General features: G+C 41.7%; 1 protein-coding gene across 2 annotated transcripts in view; it reads left to right on the plus strand.

Annotated features, from left to right (window-relative positions):
* Window positions 1-15,496, plus strand: part of LOC125280524 (interleukin-17 receptor B-like) — a 30,417-nt gene extending 14,921 nt beyond the window's left edge. For both annotated transcript variants that reach the window (XM_048211098.1, XM_048211099.1), the window contains exons 11-12: window positions 9,930-10,193; window positions 15,068-15,496. In XM_048211098.1, coding sequence (XP_048067055.1) covers window positions 9,930-10,193; window positions 15,068-15,453 — 650 coding nt within the window. In that variant the 3' untranslated portion in view covers window positions 15,454-15,496. The remainder of the gene's footprint in view (window positions 1-9,929; window positions 10,194-15,067) is intronic.
* Window positions 15,497-17,141: the final 1,645 nt, after the last annotated feature.

Raw genomic sequence — 17,141 nt, forward strand, 5'->3', positions numbered from 1 at the left:
TCAAGTCTATCTATCTATTACCATTTCAGTTGTGTACGACTCTTGAGGACTCTGTGGCCATCTCTTGCTATTCACGAGAGACTGTCCATGAATTTTCTTGGCAATGACTTTTCCGGGGTAGGTTGCCAGGTCTTTCCCCAACCGTTTTTTGTTTTATAGGAAGTTTAGGAACAATACAAAACACCATTGAGGTAACACACATGATTAAACACAATATTTATCGCCATAAGCCAGAGGCAATCGATTGAAAGGGATGGAGCAAATGTACTGTCACGCATTTAACCCCAAAAGATTAACCATTGCAGCAATCGAGCGGACGTTGTACTGGGAGCAAGATAGTTGAATCTTCAACTCGGGGCATTCTTGTAGTCCCGTGTTCAGCGAGCCCATTCACATTTGAGTGGGACTGGAGTGGGGAATCACTCATCCAGTCTAGTCGGTAATCGGTCCAGTAATCGGTAAGAAATTAATTCATTAGTAGAACAGTTTGACCACTCGAAGTTTTTTGAGGTACAATACCAACTGTTGCAGTCTCGTCTTGTAAAACTCCAGAAAAAACGTGCGTTCGTTGTCCGTTTTCGAATCTATTTTGCGACTGCTATTTTCCACAGATTTGTCGGTTTGTAAAGGGATCCGGCTCGGGGTCACCTGCTGTCTAGGTTTAATTTGGCTGTGGCAAGGAGTCATTACATCAACCAACTCCTCATAAGATGGGCCAGAGAGGAGCATATCCACCTCAACTTTTATAGGAAGTTTTCCCGGTTCCGGCTGACCTAATTTATGTAGCCTAACAATCCTTTAACGGATTTGAATTTTAGAAATGTGATGTGTTGTGTATGCCAGGTTAAACTGACAGAGTGTGTCTGCTTCCTGAACAAGGCTAGGAAAACTGTTCCAGAGTTTGGGTGCAAAATAGGAAAAGGATCTCTTGCCTGCAGTTGATTTTGCTATTCTAGGTATTATCAATTGGCCAGAATTTTGAGATCGCAATAGACGTGAAGGACTATAATGCGTTAAGAGCTGGCTCAAGTACTGAGGAGCCAAACCATTTAGTGCTTTGTAAGTAATTGGCATTTTCGACCAGCTGGAGTTTGTTTATTAAGCGTGCAGGGCAACCACCCAGTAAAGCATTACAGTAATCTAGCCTTGAGGTCATGAATGCATGAAGTAACTTGTCTGCATTTGTCATTGAGAGCATATGTTGTAATTTAGATATATTTTTAAGATGGAAAAATGCAGTTTTACAGATGCTAGAAATGTGGCTTTTAAACTAAAGATTGGTATCAAAGAGCACAGCCAAGTTCCTAATGGACGACGAAGACCTGACAGAGTATGGAGATAGAAATATGATAATATGATTTGAATTGTTTAAATTTGAATTATAGACTTTTGTTCTATATTTTTTGTTCTGAATTCTTAGACTGCAAATATTCACTTAAAAATACAGCTTCAGGTTTTCAACATGAAAAACATATTCGAAACACCAAATTAAATATTCTAAAATTGTATGATGATAATGGAAAACAAAACTAGAGGTTTTTCGCATTTCGAAATGCGAAAAACCTCTAGTTTTGTTTTCTTCTAGCACTCCATTTTTTGGTCTGCTCTCTTGAGCAGAGCTTGCTCATTATACCATGGTGTCTGACTATTTTCCTTAATCATCTCTGAGTGCAAAGAAGCAACCGTGTCTAAAGTGCTGGAAAAGAGAGTTAGTTAAGATGGTTTCTGTTGCAACATTGAGTTCTTCTAAGCTATCTGGTATGCCGAGGTGTTGAAAATAATCAGGAAGTTTATTTATAAAACATTCTTTAGTGGTAGAAGTGATACCATATTTGTAACAGGGAGTTTGTTTTGCAGCCTTAGCTAAATGGAGTATACACAAGACTAGATAATGATCTGAGATGTCATCGCTTTGCTGCAGAATTTCAACATCGATTCCACGTGACAATATTAGATCTTAAGTGATGACACGTGTTGTGTAACTCCAATAGAGTTTAGAATGTTATAAATGCTAGAAGTGTTAGAAATGCTAATCCTAATGCGCTTTTTTCATTATCTACATGGATATTAAAATCACCAACAATTAAACAATTAAGACTGTGGCCAGTAACTCTAACAAAAAAAAAAAAAAAAGAACAAAAAAAAAGAAAAGTGTTTTTGTAGAAAGGATTCAGAAAACTGAGCTTTATCATTTGTGTATCTGTAATGTTTTTTATTTGTTGGACATCATTTAAATGATTACCCTTAAATGAGTTCAGGGGTTTATTAATTACTAGTTCGGGGAACAGACTAATTTAATTTAATTTCACTTTTAGGTTTTACAGTGAGACGTTCCAATATGATTGATTGACAAAATATGATTATGTTCCACAAAAGAAAAAAAGTCATGCATACATTTGAATGATATTCTTACAGTGGTTTAATATTTCAAGTGATCTCTGTTATCCAGTCATAACATGTTATTTCATTCACTGTTCAGTTCCAAACTGTGCGTGAATGGATTTAAATTGAGAAAATACAATTCCAAAAAAAATAATGGGACAAACTTTATATCAGGTGGCCTTACCTACTATGTACCATTTGATCCAAAATGCTTATTATGTACATACATGTTGGTGCATTGTAATCGCATTTAAAATATTTGTATTTAATTAATATTTGTATACACTGTTAATTTTACCCCTAAACATAACCCAACCATTCTTCTGCCCTCAGCTTGCGTTTTTCTTATTTTGCTTTGGCAGCGAGCTAAACAAAGGCTCAGTAAAGGTCGCAGACGGAAATCAGGGTCAAACTTTCTTTACTGAAGACCAATTTGTGAAACTGTAACCAAAATGAACAAAGATATTGAAAAAATGCTATCTTTACAAAGCTATAGTTACCTCACATATCTCAAAACAGTATGTAAGATACATATGAATCACCTTTACATAATCTAGAATATAACAATGGTGAGATATACAATCAATCATAAACAGAATAAACAATAATATGTTACTGGATAGATTAAACTTACAGATTGTGCCTTTTCAAGAGTAAAACAACAAGGATGGACATGGATGCACCTCTACACTCTGCACCATGAGCTCTGAAATCCAATATGGCTGCTGTATTAATAAAATGACAGAGTTCTTAAAGGCACCACTAGGTGTCAGTATGTACAAAGTAAATTAAAATATTACCAGGGCCAGGATACTCCCCGCCTGACATCAATAGATGTCACACTAGACTTACGGAACAGTAATTAAATGTCAACATCGTACAGTCAAGATTGTTAGGCTACCAATCTAACTTGTTTCCTTGGAAACCAAAAGAACCACCTCTGTGACTGGTCTCAGGAAGAACCTTTGTTCACCTTTCTTTATGATTTTTACTTCAACCTTTCTAACTTTGCCGTCTTCACTTGGGTAGGTTTTAGTTATGATCCCAACTGGCCAGTCATTTCTTTTCTCCTGGGCATCTTTCAGAAGCACCACATCTCCATTCTGTAGGTTTGGCTTAGCTGTACGCCACTTGCGACGTCCTTGAAGTCCACTCAAATATTCATTCTTCCATCTTCCCCAGAAGACATTGGCTAAATACTGAACACGACGCCACAGAGCTCTGCATAGATCGTGATTTTCAATTTGACCAGGTGGTACTGGTGGGGCTCCAACTTTTTGCGTGAGCAACATTGCTGGCGTTAGTATCATCGGTTGTTCTGGATCAGTGGAGACTGCAGTTAAGGGACGAGCATTCACAATTGCGCTCACTTCTGCCATGAATGTTACCAAAACTTCATGTGTGAGCCTAGCAGGGCTATGTTGCAGGAGCATGGCATCAAGAATACGTCGGGCAACTCCAATCATGCGCTCCCAGGACCCTGCCATATGTGAAGCATGTGGAGGATTGAACTGCCAACAACATTGGTTATCCGATAGGTAAGCTTGGATGTTTGTGTTTTGGCAACCTCGCTTATCAATTTGTAGCTCTTTGCAGGCTCTCACAAAGTTGGTTCCACAATCAGACCTCAGGATCTTAGCGGGGCCTCTGATGGCAAAGAAACGCCGCAGAGAATTGGTAAAACATGAAGCACTCATAGACTCGATCACTTCTATGTGAATCGCTCGTGTGGTCATGCAAGTAAATATGACTGCCCATCTTTTAGCTTCTGCTTGGCATCCTCGTGTTTTTCTGGCTGCGACTGGCCATGGACCGAAGACATCCAGACCCACAAATGTAAATGGTGGGTCTATGTGTAATCTGTCGGCTGGTAAATCTGCCATGATCTGCTGCTCTTGCTTGCCTCTCAGCTTGCGACAGGTGACACAGTTAAAAATGGAGCTGCTAACTGATCTCTTACCTCCAACAATCCAGTAGCCACCTGCCCTGATGGCACCTTCTGTGAGATGACGGCCTTGGTGACACACTTTCTCGTGGAAGTGTCGAATCAAAAGCTGGGTAACATGACATTTACCAGGTATGAGAGCTGGATTCAGTTCTTCAGATGGTAGTTGAGCTCTCCCCAGCCGACCTCCTACTCTGAGACACCCTTCTGTGTCAATGAATGGATAGAGTTTGTTGAGAGGACTTGACCTTTGCACAGATCGACCTTGTTCTAGGCGTTTAAAGTCATCTCTGTAGACTTCTGTCTGGACAGTTTGAATGATCGTAGCTTTAGCCTGTTTTAGCTGCTCTTCCTCCTTATGCTTGTTGCAAATGTGCCATCCGTGACAGACATTTCCTGTACCGGGCTTGAAAGATTTGGCTATGTGTTGCAGTCGTGCTACAGCCTTTAACAGGGAGCTCCATCTGGAGAATCTTTGGAACCTTGCACTTCCAAGGTTTCTTTGTGACAGGCTAGTAACACAGGTAACACACTCAGGACGAAGCTCTGCATCTGTTTCAGGACTGACAAGGATGTAAGGCCTTTTATCAAGTTCGTCTTGCCTTGTGTGAAGGAGAAATGGAGGCCCTGTAAGCCAATATGATGAAGTCAGTTGCTCGGAGGAAAGCCCTCTGCTAGCTGCATCAGCTGGATTAAGATGAGTGGGCACAAAGTTCCACTGATGAGGTTGTGTAGAGTGCCTAATGCGCTGCACTCGGTTGTGAACGTAAACATAGAAATGCCTTGTTTCATTGAAGATGTATCCAAGCACTACCTTGGAGTCAGTGTAGAATCTCAAATCATCCAGCTTTGTATCCAGCTGTTCTTGAAGCATTTCTGCTACTTCCACTGCTAGTACAGCCGCACATAACTCAAGTCGAGGGACAGTGACATCTGGCTTTGGGGCAAGTTTTGCTCTGCCGAAGAGGAAACCAACTTCACTAAAACCATCTGCGTCAGTAACTTTCAGGTAAGCTACTGTACCTACAGCCTTAGTGGAAGCATCGCAAAAAATGATGACCTCTTTCTTGTGTGCAGTAGATAATGAAGTAGAGGTATACATTCTTGGGATTTTCAGCCCTTGCACATGTTTGAGTGAATCTTTCCATTTTTGCCATCGCTCCTGTTTCTCTTCAGGCAGAATAACATCCCAATCATCTGCATTTCCAGAGATGTCTCTTAGGATAGAGCGACCCTCGATGCTTACAGGTACTATAAATTCTAGAGGATCGTACAAACTGTTGATGGTAGAGAGCACTCCTCGCTTAGTGTAAGGTTTGTCACTGATGGAAACTTGAAACACAAATGTATCTGTTGACAAGTCCCAGCACAATCCTAAGCTTCGCTGAATGGCTGGTGAGTTTACACCAAGATCAAGGCCCTGCAGAGTAGTTGCTAAATCCTCATTCGGAAAAGCTCTCATGACGACGTGGCTGTTGGATGAAATTTTGTGTAGGCGGAGGTTGGATCGTGCTAGCATCTTTTGAGCTCTGCTCAACACATCAACGGCCTCCGCTTCCGAACTGAATGATTTCAGCCCGTCGTCCACATAGAAATGGCGCTCAATGAAGAGCCTTGCATCACTTCCATACTCCTGTTCTCCCTCTACAGCTGTTCTCTTGAGCCCGTATACAGCTACTGATGGAGAGGGACAATTGCCAAAAACGTGGACCCTCATACGGTACTCCACAATGTCTCCATCAAGATTGTGACCCCGAAACCACAAGAAGCGCAGGTAATCTCGATGTTCTTCTTTGACCAGAAAGCTGTGAAACATTTGTTCAATATCCGCCATCACAGCATAGGAGTCTGATCTGAAGCGGATGATCACACCTATCAGGCTGTTGTTCAAGTCTGGACCTTTAAGGAGAACTTGATTTAAGGATATGTTGTTGTATTGGGCGCTTGAATCAAACACTATCCTGAGCTTCCCTGGCTTTTGTGGGTGATAAATACCAAAACTTGGGAGGTACCAACATTCCTTGTTGTCTTTAAGAGGGGGGGCAGTCTCGGCATGTCCTTTTTTGAACATTGTCTCCATGAATTCCACATAATGGTGCTTCATGTCTGTCTTCCTTTTCAGAGTACGACGAAGTGATAAGAGACGACTAACAGCCTGATCTCTATTGTTGGGCAAACGCGCTCTGGGACAGCGAAACGGGAGTGGAGCCACCCAACTATTTGCATCGTCTTTGGTGAATTCATTGTCCATAATGTCCAGGAAAGCCTCATCTTCTTTAGATAGTGCAAGCATATTATCTTCATTGGTTTGTTTGAAGATATGCTTTCCAATGTCATGAGATCGTTTTGTGCTCTTTATAAAGAGCCTGGGATCTTCACTAGTGAACCTTTCTTTAGAACAGATGCTGTTTTTGCAAGGCATGAGAAAGCTGGGCCTGCCGTTCTCAAGCACACTAGTTTTGAATGTGCTCACCATGGGTATGTGAGCTCCACTGAGGCACACATCTCCTACAATCACCCATCCCAAGTCGAGAAGTTGGGCATATGGAGCATTGTGGGGCCCATTGCGCTGCTTGCGGACCTTGTGTGCACGGATAAGATCTCTCCCTATGAGAATGAGAATATCCGCTGCAGGATCCAGTGAAGGTATCTGAGAGGCAATAGTTTGAAGATGAGGGTAGTAAGCAGCGGCTTCAGGAGTAGGAATTTCCATTCTATTGTCAGGGATCGAGTTGCACTCTATGAGTGTCGGAAGATTCATTGACACTTTCCCATCCAAGGACTCGACCACAAAGTCTTTTGCTCTCCTCCCACTAGTATCAACTGTGCCTGAACATGTTCTCATCGTGTAAGGGAAGACTTCACCTTGAACATTGAACATGCGAAAGAAGGCTGATCTCGCTAAAGAGAGGTTACTTTGATCATCTAGCATGACGTAAATGCGCTTCTTTTCCTCAGGACGACCGGCAGGGTAAACATTGACTAGGCAGATTTTTGAGCATGACTTTCCTTGTAGCCCTGTTCCACATATTTCTGTACAGACGGATGTGGTCACTGTGGAGGTTGGTTCCTCTTGCTCCCCGCCTTGAGCCTCTGTTGGTACAGTAGGTTCATTTTTGAGCCATGGAGCTGGACCATCATGAAGTGCAGAGACATGATCATTGCTATTGCATTCTGTACAGTGGATAATCATCCTGCAGTCTTTAGCCCTGTGATCTGAGGAAACGCAACACTTGTAGCAGATAGAGTTCTCCTTGAGAAACTTTTTTCTTTCAGCTAAGGACTTCATTCTGAAACCTCTGCATTTCACTAGTGAGTGATTCCTTTTATGGATGGGACAATGTCTTGTCAGGTCAACTGGACTGATGTCGGAACTTACAGACGTGTTTGATTGAACCTCCGTTTTGCTGGCAGAGATAGAAGATCTGAATCTTGACTGCTTTATTGGGATTTTTTCAGCTTTAAGAGGCAATGTGTTGGAAGATTGAAAATCGAAGCTGGGATCTGTTCTCATTTCAGCATACTCATTAACAAACTCAACAAAGAATGAAAAAGGTGGATAATGAAATAGATAGTCTTTCTTGTATTTTGTTCCCTTAACTATCCATGCTTCCTGAAGATTGTGAGGCAGTTTCTCAACAATAGAGTTTATACCCTTTGATGTGTCGAGGAATCCAAGACCAGGTAGATTGCCTTCTTCTTTCACTGCTAGCACTTCCAGGAGGAGATCTGCGAGTGCTTGCAACTGATTGAAGTCTTTGTGAGAAATCTTAGCAAAATTCTCTAAACGTTGGAATAAAGATGCTTCAATTACCTCAGGGGAACCATATTTTTTGTCTAAACGTTGCCACAAGTGCCTGAGGCCTGCTTCAGGATCATGTGCATGGGCTGCTCTTATTCTCAGAGCATGTCGAAGGGACTCACCTTCTAGCCATTTGGTAAGCAAATCAAGCTCTTCATTGCCTTTTAGATTCAGACCATCAATGGCATTCATAAACGCTGTTTTCCAGGGTATGTAATTCTCTGGCTTGTTGTCAAACACTTTAAAGCTGCTAGTGAGTAGATCACGGCGTGCAAGAAACACTGCAAGATCAGACACCTCACTGGATCGAGGTGCTGGCGTACTTGAGGAGCAGGGGTTCCTCACAGGAGAAGGAAAGTAATTCGGCTGCCTTGTATGCTGATACCCCATTTGTTCATGTCTGCTCGTGTTATTTACAGCATCAGGAGTAATCTGGATGATTCCAGGAATGTCTTTGTGCTCAGCACTTGCTTGATCATCTTCTTTCTTCTCATTTTGATTCAGAGAAAAGTGCCTTCTAATGTATTCATCAGTACGTTCCACAGCAACGGAACTGCCCCTTTCAGTTTCATAATTTGAACAAACTGCTGCAGATTCCAACACCCTTGCTGCTGCGAGAGCTGCTTCAGCTTCACCCTCCTCTTTCAGAGCGTTCAGCGTTGCTTCGATCCTAGCCTTTTCGATCTCCATGTCTATCTGACGCTTTGCAAACTCAGCTCTTGTGCGTGCGGCCTCTGCCTTTGCGCGTGCTTCAGCTGCAGCTTGGCTTGCATTAGATTTATGGGAGCGACGTGAGGATGAAGTGTTACTGGCTGAAGATTTAGCCTCTGACCTGGTTTCCAGCTTAGATGCCTGGCTGTGCTTCGACGAGTGTGACATTCTGGATCTTTCAGAAGATAGTGTGCATGTAGTCCACTATAAGGCTCTTGATACGAAGTCAATCTTTTCACTCTTCTGCCCTCAGCTTGCGTTTTTCTTATTTTGCTTTGGCAGCGAGCTAAACAAAGGCTCAGTAAAGGTCGCAGACGGAAATCAGGGTCAAACTTTCTTTACTGAAGACCAATTTGTGAAACTGTAACCAAAATGAACAAAGATATTGAAAAAATGCTATCTTTACAAAGCTATAGTTACCTCACATATCTCAAAACAGTATGTAAGATACATATGAATCACCTTTACATAATCTAGAATATAACAATGGTGAGATATACAATCAATCATAAACAGAATAAACAATAATATGTTACTGGATAGATTAAACTTACAGATTGTGCCTTTTCAAGAGTAAAACAACAAGGATGGACATGGATGCACCTCTACACTCTGCACCATGAGCTCTGAAATCCAATATGGCTGCTGTATTAATAAAATGACAGAGTTCTTAAAGGCACCACTAGGTGTCAGTATGTACAAAGTAAATTAAAATATTACCAGGGCCAGGATAACCATTAACCTAAAATCTAACTCTAGGATTTATAATCCTAACCCTAGCTTTACTCCTAAACCATACCTCACGCTCGTTAGCACTAAATGTGGGAATTTTACAGAACAACATGTAGTTGCACAGTCAATAGTCTTGTAGGTATTTAATGTTAGTACATAGTTGTTAAAGTCACCAAATGTGAAGTGTGACCAAATATTTTATGATAAATGTGTCTTGACCAGTCCAGTATTTCTGTTAGGGTGTTTTAAATGTTTTAACCAGAGGTATTGTGGACATATCTTCAGGTCACATATAGTGGAGAGACATTAGCAGTAGTCTTTTAGTTAGTCATTCCCATCTCATTCATCCTCTTCCAGGTCAAATCCTCTGGTGGGTTCATGGCTCGAAGCGTGGCTCATCCGTGCGGGTGTTGGTGGTGTATCCTGCAGTAGACGGTGTGTTTCAGCGCGCTGTGATGCTCCTGACTCAATTCCTGAGGAGTCGTGGTGGTGTAACTGTAGTCATCGACGTGTGGGAGAGAGGAAGTCTAGCTGAACAAGGGCCGCTCCGCTGGCTCCACACACAGGCCGACCTCGCTGACCGAGTCCTGATCATCTTACCGCCTCAACGCACACAGACTGGTACCAAACTTTGTTGTTTTCCTGTCAGCACCAATGTGTTTGGCTCAGATTTTGTGGTGAATGTACTTTTCATTTTGTGGATGACACAAAACGCCTTTCATGAACAAAATGCACCGAGCATGTCACAAAATGCATTTCATCCAGTTAATATCTCAACAGAATATGCATTTCATGATGTGCCCAATCACAAAAAGAAATGTGCAAAAACATTTTGTGGACAAAATGCGCTTTGTGAATTTTCCGCCATGGGAGAAAAAACGAAAATTAAAACCAGGTAATTGCAACTTTTTATCAAACAATTGTGACTTTCTTTTCACAGAACTGTGAATTTATCTCAGAATTTGACCTTTAAAACTTGCTGTTGCGAGTCTATATCTCACAGTTCAGAGAAAAAAAGACGTGAGATATAAAATTTGTGAGGGAATTACGAGGGAAAATGTTCAAATGATAAAATCTGAAAAAAAAAAAAAAAAAAAAAAAAAAAAAAAAAATCGCGTTATAAAGTCTGAATTGTGAAATATAAACAGGCAATTCTGAGAAAGTTAAAAAGTCCCAAATACCTTTTTTTTTTTTTTTTATTCCATGGAAACGAGCTTTAAATATGAACCGGACAAGCCTTTGTTGTTACGTACAGAGGAGGTCGGAGACACAGGTACAGTTTACGATGTTTATTGAGACAACCAGAGCAGTGAGCAAAATCCACTCCTAGATGTGACCACGGGCGAGTTGGAACGGGCAGAGGTTGTAGCTTTCCGGAGGGAAAATGAAGGGGGCTCTTGGACATGGCACATTCCCTGCACCCCTTAACGTACCTCCTGACATCCGCTGCCATGTTGGGCCACCAGAAGCGCTGTTTTAGCAGCAAGAGGGTGTCATTGACCCCTGGGTGGCCAGTGCCCAGCGACGCATGAGAGGAGTGGATTAGTGGAATGCGTCGTGCGCCGAGTTGAGTTTGCGGGAGAAGAAGGCACATGGATGGAGTCTACTTGGTTTCCCCTGCTGCTGGGACAGGACCGCTCCCACTCCTGTGGTGGACACATCGACCTCGACCATGAAGGGAAGTTCCGGATCAGGATGAACAAGGAGGGGAGCAGTCGTAAAGGCGGTCTTGAGGTCCTCGAAGGCTTTCTTCACTGCTGGATGCTAGGACAGAGACTTGGGCTTACCACGGAGTAGGCTGGTGAGTGGAGAAGTGATGGAACTGTAACTCTTGATGAATCTTTGATAGAAGTTGGCGAATCCAAGGAATCTCTGCAGTTCTTTGACAGTAGTGGGAAGGGGCCAATCCTTTATTGCTGATACCTTACTCTCGTCCATGCGGACGCCACTGTGGTCGATGTTATACTCCAAGAACTGCACTGAGGGCTGATGGAAACTGCACTTTTCTGCTTTTAGGAACAGATTGAAGTCCCTCAGGCACTGGAGGACCTCCGCAACGTGATGGCGATGTTTGGCCAGGCTCCAGGAGTAGATGAGGATATCATCGATGTAAACAATCACGAACTTGTGCAGGAACTCCCGGAGCACCTCATGCATGAAATCCTGAAATACGGAGGGGGCATTGACGAGCATAACAGCATAACGCAGTATTCATAGTATCCAGTAGGGGTCACAAAGGCCGTCTTCCATTCGTCCCCCTCACGTATTCGGATAAGGTTGTATGCGCTGCGGAGGTCCAGCTTGGTGAACACAGTGGCGCCGCGGAGATGTTCCAGTGCAGACAGGACGAGAGGAAGTGGATATCTGAACTTGACTGTTGTTTTGTTAAGTGCTCTGTAATCAATGCAAGGCCACAAGCCTCTGTCCTTCTTGGCAACGAAGAAAAAACTGGATGCAGCAGGGGAAGTAGACGGGCGGATGTAGCCTTGTGATAGCGCCTCAGTGATGTATTCCTCCATGGCCTTCTCCTCCGGGATGGACAAGGAATAGATTTTTCCTCTGGGCACTGGCTCACCAGGGATAAGATCGATGGCACAGTCCCATGGCCGATGGGGAGGCAGCTTGGAGGCCTTCTTTGGACAGAAAACGTCACTGAAGTGGGAGTAACAGTCAGGTATGTCGATGGATTTCTTTTTCAATGGACTCTCAATGGATGTAACACAGACATGGATCTTCTTAGAGCTTGGAATCCTTTGGACAGGACTGGGAGCTTGACTTGGAGCTTGACTTGGAACTGGTAGTACAGGGAAACATCCAAGAAAACAGTGAGTACCCCACTTCAGGATGTCTCCTGCCCGCCAGGAGATGATGGAATCATGCTGCTTCAACCATGGGCGCCCCAGAATCACATCAGATGTAGAATCCTCCAGAACCAGCAGATGAATTTCCTCCTGATGAAGAACACCAATCTGCAGATGCAGAGGGCCCACCATGTGACGAACTTGACGGAGAGGACGACCAGTTACTACATGGATCTGGTAAACTTTCGGCGAACTGACGGTCTTGAGGTTGAGCTGGCGACAGAGGGCTCCGGAGATTAAATTTCCAGCTGACCCAAAGTCAATGAAGGCATTGACTGGAATACAAATATCAGCAGCAGTAAGGTTGGCGATAATAGTGAGTGGATTTTGATTATTTAACGTAGGAAGGATGAGTGGGGCATTCAGCTCAGCCCAGGATGACCACAATACAAACAGAGACCCTGGGTTAGCCTCCTCTGCTGCTCAGCTGGAGAAAGATGTGATCTGTCAATCTGCATCTCATGGCTGGCTGGTTCTGGGGAGCTGATGGATTCGGGCTGGCGGAGGAAGGAAGGAAATAGTCGCTGGCTTTGGTTCTCTTCTATGCACAGCTGCATACGAGTGGCTTATCTTATTGAGAGTTGGATGAACTTCTCAAGCCCGATGGTATCCTTGTATGCAGCGAGATGCAACCGCACACGTGGATCCAAACCTTGACGATATCTGGAGATGAGGGCTTGCTCGTTCCAACCACTCGCTGCCTCTAGGGTTCTGAACTGTAAAGCATAATCAGAGACAGATAAAGCACTGTGCTTCAGATTGCACAGTCTCTCACCTATGGAGGAGTCCCATGAAGGTTTCCCAAAAACTTCCCTGAAGTGATTAATAAAGCTTGAGAGTGATTGCACGACAGGACTGTTTTGAGTCCAAAGGGGTTCCGCCCAGCAGAGTGCTTTACCGTCCAGTTGCTGAACCATAAACGCGACCTTCGCTTTATCATCAGGGTACAGGTGCGGTTGCATCTCCAAAACCAGCGAACATTGCAGGATGAATCCGTTGCAATCCTCCGCCGAGCCAGAGAAGGGTGCCGGTTTGGCCATGGGACTGGCGATTACAGACGAAGAAGATGCAGCGTGGACTGCGGAAGTGCTCGCTGGTGGTGCTGGTGTGGATGTACTGGTGAGAGTGCGACGAAGTGCTGTAACCAAGTCCTGGAATGGATCTGCAGTGCTCACCATGGTTGCTCAGCGGTGTTGGTCCGGTCTTCTGTTACATACAGAGGAGGTCGGAGACACAGGTACAGTTTACGATGTTTACTGAGACAACCAGAGCAGTGAACAGGTGAGTGAAAGCAGACGAGGTTTCCAGACAGAATATATATCAAGACAGTGATACTTGACTTGATCTTCACACCAGGTTCGATGAAGGCTGAGAGACGTGGAGTAGACGCTACACAGAGACACTCACGGAGGACTGGAGAACACAGAGGATTTAGGAGACACACTGGAGACAGGTAAGTAGTCCGTAAGGTAAGCATTCAGGTTAGTATGCGTTAATGAGACCGGACAATGACTGAGTGACTGTGAGTGTCTTTTATGGTGCTGCTGATTGGAATGGTGATGAGTGTCAGGTGCGTGTGATCAGAACTCTGGTGAGGAAGTGCGACGTGATTGGCTGGGTGCAGAGCCTGGCGTGTCTGTGACATTTGTGAATAAAATACTTATCTCATTTTTGATGAAAGGTGTTTTGTTTTATTCATGAAATAAATAATTACACTTTTAGTAAAATTATCCCTTTATATATATATATATATAGGCCTAGGCGCCATATATATATATATATATATATATATATATATATATATATATATATATATATATATATATATATATATATATATATATATATATATATATATACACACACACACACACACACATATTTGACATTTTGTCATATAACCAATTATCTTTTTTAAAATTACAATTATCTTGCGCAATTCCTTGAAGTTAGTCTTCAGTAATTGGGATATGACTGTTAGGAAGAAGCCATGTTTTTGCTATCTTGCTTCAACATGAATATAAATAGCATCATTTGAGTTTTTGATGAATTTAAGAGTGAGAACCTGTACATTTTGTGTAATGAAATCTGAATCGTTTCCTTCTTTCATGGTGAAATAAGTCTGAAATCCTGCTCTGAGTTGTGTTCTCGTGTCATCAAGAGTTATTATTTTACAAATACATCTGATAAATTAATGGAATGTCTTTCATTTTTTATGGTAATTGTTTTAATTCATTAGCATTTTAGAAAGTATTATTTTCATTTCAATAAAACCCAAATGTATTCTAAATGTTTTATAATTCTGTAACATTTTATTTTACAGTGTCCTTTATATGTGTTACATACACTTACTATAGTATTAACAGTAAATTATGCAAAATGCAGCCAACCTAAGAGTAAATACATGTTCGGAATTAATATTACATGGTAGTTAAATGTATAATCAGACTAACTAAGGCTCCTTAAAATAAAGTGTAACCGACAATTCTCAGTGACTCATTAGAATGTGAAGCAGATGAATGAAGATGTACAGACTGTCTCATTATTAGGCAATTACTGATAAACTCTATGTCATATAAAGAAAAGACACTGAAAACACACTTCATTTTCTTTTATGAATGCTTCTCTTTGCAGACGACCTTAAATCAAACCTAGTTCCTGGCATGACCGACGACACCGTTTCAGCGTCTGCCAGCACTCTCTTCACCCTGACCCTCAACCTAGTGTCCAGCGCTGCCCATGACCCGCACGGTCGGGACAAGTTCTGGGTCATCAACCTGGACCACGACAACAAGAGCGTGCAAACTGAGCTGAGAGGCTGCAGGACCTTTGTTCTGCCCCGACACTTGGAACGGCTTCATCAACAGCTGTCGGGTGGAGAGATCAAGAGCCTGGCGCTGCTGACCTGCTTCAGGTCCTTCTACTTCAAAAACGCCTTGGAGCACATGGAAATCAATACAGACTTCCCAACCTGTGCTGAAGCCAACAGCCTGGACAAAAAACCTCAATTCTTGCTATAATATGTGCCTTTCTGTTTATTTTTCATTATGTTTGTCCTGAAAAGATGCTTCTTCCAGCAGACTTCAGTTCCAGCTCTGATCAAACACACCCAAGTAATGGTGAACACCTTCTTTAGCTGCTTCAGGTGTGTTTGATTAGGATTGGAGCTAAACTCTGCAGGACTACCAGCTAAAAAAAATGTTTCCATTATGTTATGAAAATGTTATTTCTGTTATTTCTCTGATTGGACATTTTGAACAGTTTTTTCAAATGTTTTAAAAACTTTTTTTTTTTTTTGGTTGTGTGAATGTTAAAGTAACATTTTATTTTGTGACTTTTGAATATTCTCTGAACGTTCTGAAACCAGAACATTTAAAAATTGTTAGATGAACATCCAGCTAAAATGACACAAGAAGAAAAACGTTCCATGAATGATGTATAGACAATGTTATGCTAACGTTTTGAGAACCAGTCTATTAATGTTACTGGAACTGTGAGAGAACCTTTCCACAGTGTTAGCCAATGGTCTGAGATCGATCCTTTCCTAAAAGATGTGCCAATTTATATGGTGTAATTATCAAGTATATCGAGAGAAATCGTTTCTGCTGCTTGTTTGAGTTTTATTAATATACTGCACTGTGCTGTGTTATTCATTTGCTTAAAACTGATTTTATTTAACAAATTTAAGGATATATCTTTAATAAACCTTTCTTTCTGTTGTTAAATGATAATACATTGATTAACAGGCAAATGTCTTATAAATTAAAAATAAGATCTATATACCAAATAGATTTATTGTGATTTGCTTTACTGCATTGATTGAAAAAATATTGTTCATATATTGTTTTGTATCTTGCGGTTGGTAAATTAAAGGGGTCATGAACTGAGAAATCAACTTTTCCTTGAGCTTTTGATATATAAGAGGTCATAATACTATAAGAATATCCTATAAGTTTCAGAACTGAAAACTTCCTTGTTAGTCGACTGATTGTGTCCATTTATGAATGGAATGTGTCCATCTATGACATAGGTGAAACTCCGCCTCCGCAGAAGAAATCAACGCCTACATCATTGCATCATTAGCCCCGCCCACTGGTGTGTTTTGAGATGAGGAGAGAAGAGCGATACAGGACTAAAATAACATTACCTTTCAAAGGATCCTAATGCAGGAATATGATTATTTATTTTCAACAATGTGAAAGTCTCAGTTGAGCTTTATTTATTTGTATTCAGTACATTTCACTGTTGATTCTTTGGTAAATCAATCACATTTCGGCATTATCAGACTTTTACGATATGGACTCGACAGTAATGCAACAACATGTCAGTAACTGTGTTCATTCTAATGCCTGATCTGATATTAATGATTCATGTACAGTCAGATGATCTTTGTCTGTGTGTCAGTAAATCAAACCAGTGACTAAACGCTCAACTTCACCTTGTTTATCTTAGTAGGATGAAAATAATCTGTTATTTAAACAGTGATTAAATTATATAAAGAAAGCGATCAAAGAAAGCTCCCTTTACAATCTCTGGAGCTGTCAATCAAACAGAGTGAGTTTATCATTGACTGAGTTCTGGACTCGCACCAAAACTCCTGTTTTATTCAACAAATCTCTTAGTTATATCATGTTTGCACTTTTAGTTATGATGAAAACATTCATTAGTGTGCAGAAATTGAGTTTCAATGACGAGATCACTGCTTTCA

The sequence above is a fragment of the Megalobrama amblycephala genome, linkage group LG12 (genome assembly GCF_018812025.1).
Source record: "Megalobrama amblycephala isolate DHTTF-2021 linkage group LG12, ASM1881202v1, whole genome shotgun sequence".
Classification (NCBI taxonomy): Eukaryota; Metazoa; Chordata; class Actinopteri; order Cypriniformes; family Xenocyprididae; genus Megalobrama; species Megalobrama amblycephala.